General features: G+C 43.1%; 1 protein-coding gene across 1 annotated transcript; it reads left to right on the plus strand.

Moving 5' to 3' along the window:
* The first annotated feature begins 210 nt into the window (after positions 1-210).
* LOC134813809 (uncharacterized) lies at positions 211-1,491 on the plus strand. Its single transcript, XM_063821688.1, has one exon. The coding sequence runs from the start codon at positions 211-213 to the stop codon at positions 1,489-1,491; it is 1,281 nt and encodes a 426-aa protein (XP_063677758.1).
* Positions 1,492-4,702: the final 3,211 nt, after the last annotated feature.

Below are 4,702 nucleotides of genomic sequence, written 5' to 3' on the forward strand. Positions count from 1 at the left end.
TCGAAGCTCTATGAATTGTCACAGAATGTTTCTAAGTACAAGTTGGATGTTCTGGGTCTTACGGAAACACATAGACCAGGTACTGGTGAGGAAATGCTGGATAATGGGTCATTGTTCATTTATTCAGGGAGATCGGATGGGCATAGGAGGCAGGGTGTTGGGTTGGTTTTGTCAAAAACCGTCAAGAATTCGCTTATCTCTTACACCCCTATGTCGGAGCGTATCCTAGCAGCTAGACTACATAGTCGGCACATCAATATTTCTGTTGTGGTGGCCTATGCTCCTACGGAGGATGCGCAGGATAGCGTTAAGGACGATTTTTATCAGCAGTTGGGTGGATCATTCGACAGCCTACCCAGTCACGACGTGAAGATTCTTCTTGGTGACTTCAACGCCAAGATTGGTCGCGACAACTCATCTTGGTCTGGGGTAATTGGAGGAGAGTCCTTACATGAGACGTCAAGTAATAACGGACTTCGGCTGTTGGATTTCTGTGCCATGTATCAGTTGACAGTTGGGGGAACATTGTTTCAACACAAGGACATCCATAAAGGCACCTGGAGGTCTCCCAATGGCCGTACTGTCAATCAGATAGATCATGTTTGTATCTCTACCAAGTGGAGTCACTCTCTTCTTGATGTTCGAACTTATAGAGGTGCAGACATAGGCTCTGATCACTACTTGGTCAAGAGTCCTATGAGGATCAAACTGATGGGAATCAAAAAGATACAAGGGTCACATAGAAAAGCACCAGCTATCGAGCTTCTGCGTGACCAATCTAAGGTGCAGGAGTATTGCATCGCACTGCATAACCGATTCAGTGGTCTACCGGTGGAAGAGAGTCTGGATGGAGAGTGGGAGTTGGTCAAGGAGGGCATCAGGGAGGTTTCTTTGGAGGTTTTGGGTCAACGCCCGCGCCGGAGGAAGAAGCAGCACTTGTCACAAGAGACAAAGGATCTCATCACGGAGCGGAGTAAGGTCAAGCAGAAATGCCCAAGTGATGGATTCAATAGATCTGAGTATTCTCTTGCTAATAAGCGTGTTAAGAAGAGCTGCAAGAAGGACGATGAGAACTGGGCTTTACGGGTTGCAGCCGATCTGGAAACAGCTTCTTCACACGGTCAGCAGAGGGAGGTCTGGCAGATGATCAAGTCCTTGTCAGGCAAGAAAAGTCGGAAGTCAACTGCTGTCAGAGATAAAACCGAGAAGTTGATTTCTGACCCCGCTGCTCAACGAAAACGATGGGGTGAGCACTTCGCTGAACTACTAAACCCGCAGATAGGGGACGTGGACCTTTCAGACCTAGACAGTCTAGAGGTCGCACCATGTTTTCCGTATCTGAGTGATAGTGATATACCCCCTAGCAGAACAGAGATCTCTGAAGCTTTTAAGAGTCTGAAGAATCACAAGAGCCCTGGAATTGATGAAATTTCCAACGAACAGCTGAAGTATGGGGCTCCTGGTCTTTTAGACAGAGAGAAAACTGTTTGAGAAACTGTTTGCACGTGTATGGGAGACAGAGAATGTGCCAGAGGATTGGGTTAAGGGTATCATTGTTATTGTCCCAAAAAAGGGTGATACATCATACTGCTCGAACAACAGGGGCATTACCCTACGCTCCACGGCATCAAAACTCTATCAGATAATAGTGTTGCGACGGATGAATGCGGGGCTTGAAGAACTGCTCCGAGAGAATCAGTGCGGGTTCAGGAAAAACAGGTCTTGCATAGATCAGATTTATTCGCTCCGTACTATTATTCACAACAGCATTGAGTTTAATCTCCCCCTTTACATAAATTTTGTTGACTTTAAAGCGGCATTCGATTCACTTAATCGGGAGTTTATCTGGAAAGCTTTCAGTCATTATGGCTTGCCTTGTAAATACATTCGCATAATGCAAGCATTCTTTTGCGGCACCGTCAGTGCTGTCAGACATAATGGCGAGCTCTCTGAGTGGTTTGACGTTACATCTGGTTCTGGGCAGGGGGATATTCAGGGTCCACCTATCTTTAATGTTTGCATCAACCTGCCTGCGCAGCGGGCTGAGGATAACAAAGTGTTGTCACACGGGGCAGTGCAAAATTACTTGGATTTCTACCGCTTTGATAAATGACTACAAGAAGATGGGGAGTTAATCTTGTTGATTTATATAATATAGATTATTTATTCTTTAGTGTAGATTAACTTTATTTTTATATATTTTACCAAGTGTGAAGGATCAACCATACGTTATTGATATTTTTGAAATATTTAATGATAAATTGATATAATAATAAATGATTGTAATATTTTTATTGAGGCACATGCCACCCCGTCGCGGGTTTACTACTACAAGAGAGCTACCACCAGCTCCGGTCAGGATACAGTCGTCCTGGATACTGACTATGCAGATGACTTGGCTATCATGGACAACACCAAGGACGGTCTCCAGGAGACGACTGATCTTTTATGCAAGTATGCGGCTCAGGCTGGCCTCAGAATCAATGCGAAGAAAACAGAGGTTATGGCCATCGGCAAGAATACATCACAGAGGCCATATACTGAAGCATCAACAGTGGACATTACAGTAGGAGACACGGCTATCCAGCAAGTCAGCAACTTCACTTACCTTGGGTCGATTATATCAAGTGATGGGACTATTGACCGGGACTTGTCTGCACGGATCCAGAAAGCCTCAGGAGCATTCAATCAGCTCGGTAATATTTGGAAGAATCGCAATATCCAAACTAACACCAAAATACGGATATATGTTGCAGCGGTTCTAACAATATTACTTTATGGAAGCGAAGTCTGGAACACTACTTCAAAGCAACTACATCGCTTCGAAGTTTTTCATCAAAACTGTTTGAGGAGAATCCTTCGAATTAAGTGGTTCCACCGGACAAGCAATGTTCAAGTGTTGGAGCGGGCAAGAATAAACCCGGTTATAACCTACATCAGTGCCAACCGTCTTCGCTGGTTTGGACATGTTTCTAGAATGCCGGACACCAGGCTACCAAAGTATCTATTTGATTGGACACCTGCTCACGGCCGAAGATCACGTGGGCGGCCAAGAAAGAATTGGCGAACCTGTGTCCTAGAAGACGCAGTAACATTCACAGGAGATCCAGACATTGTATTTGATAAGGTCCGAGAGTTGGCAGGAAACCGAAAGCACTGGAGAGAGATGATACGACATAAGCGGCAATTCCTTGGTGCAGGCCACTCGAATGATTGAGGAGACCTTATCAAGTATCAAGTAAGTATATGTATTTCTCCCCAAACAAACGTGAAAATGAATCCTCTAACTCTCTAAAATGAAAATAAGCTGAACTGGAAACCTCACATCGAATCACTAAATAAAAAGTAAGAAGTTTACAGATACACTCCGTTATGGCCAGAAAGCAGTAGTCCCTAGCTTGTCAACGTCCAGTAGCCAAAGGAATCAATCGATCTTTGACAGCTCATTTGTAGTGATGGGGCCTCGATTGTGGAACATCATTCCCGCAAACCTGCACCTTATCGAGGACCCCCTACGTTTCAAGTCATTGTTGACGGAGTTTGTTACATCTATTCCGGACGAACCTCCTGTTACTGGATATTGTTGCCAGAACGGGAATTCGTTATTGAACTGGAGCGCAGAAAAGACAGCAACTTCGCTGCACGGGTGGTCAGCCGTTCTGATGACCCGATAGAGGATCTATGAAGCAACCCCAAGTAACCCAAGCAAGTAAGTGCTTGTGGACGTATTAACTGCCTATCCGGGATATTAAGCTTTACTACAAATTTGAAATTTCAGTTTTTCTGACCAAGAGTATGATTGCCACAAGATAGAAAATGACAAACTCTTGATCATTGAAAATAACTTTGCAACAGTAATGCAAATGGTAACCATGGCGACGACACAATTACTGCAAACAGTTTACTGTTTAGACGTACTAACACAATGTTTAAATCCATGCTCTTTTTAATAATAACAAAATTTACGGAATTATTTATGCATAAACCATATGAGAAATGTTTAATAGAATATTCAAAAACCTCAAACTCTAGATTCAGATCTAGCTTTTTTACCTCAAACTCTAGATTCAGATCTAGCTTTTTTACAATATCGTGGAAGTTTTTTCTGTTTCTGATGTGCTTTAGTTCTGATCTGGCGAACTCTGTTTCACAGTCCTCCTGAGAATTTTAAAATTAGCTAATTAACCTTAACGAAATCGAAATGAAACACATCGTACATACATGATACAAACTGAACTAAAGAACTACAAGTTATTGTATCAATGCTGATTTGTTGATTATAACCGATAAAATATGCATTATAAAGATATTTGTTACACAGAAACTTGTTCAACAAATTACAGCACCATAGTAAAATTAATAAAATCCAGCTAAAACATCCAAGATCTCCACAACCGATAACACAGTGTAAACACAGTGTAAACACAGTGTAAACACACCCACAGTAATATCACGAGGGGATCCACTTGTTGAGACAAATTACAGACAAACCCACCTCCACCTTAATAGTAACATCACGAGGGGATCCACTCGTTGAGACAAATTACAGACAAACCCACCTCCACCTTAATAGTAACATCACGAGGGGATGTTACTCCTGGTACCCCTGATCCACTTGTTGAGACCTGGCTCCTGCTCAACTCCGGGTCTGGTCTGTGAAGTGGGGCTCTGTATACTAGCACAAAATCTGTGGGTATTACTG

The sequence above is a fragment of the Bolinopsis microptera genome, chromosome 4 (assembly GCF_026151205.1).
Source record: "Bolinopsis microptera isolate Bmic1 chromosome 4, MBARI_Bmic_1.0, whole genome shotgun sequence".
NCBI classification, from domain to species: Eukaryota; Metazoa; Ctenophora; class Tentaculata; order Lobata; family Bolinopsidae; genus Bolinopsis; species Bolinopsis microptera.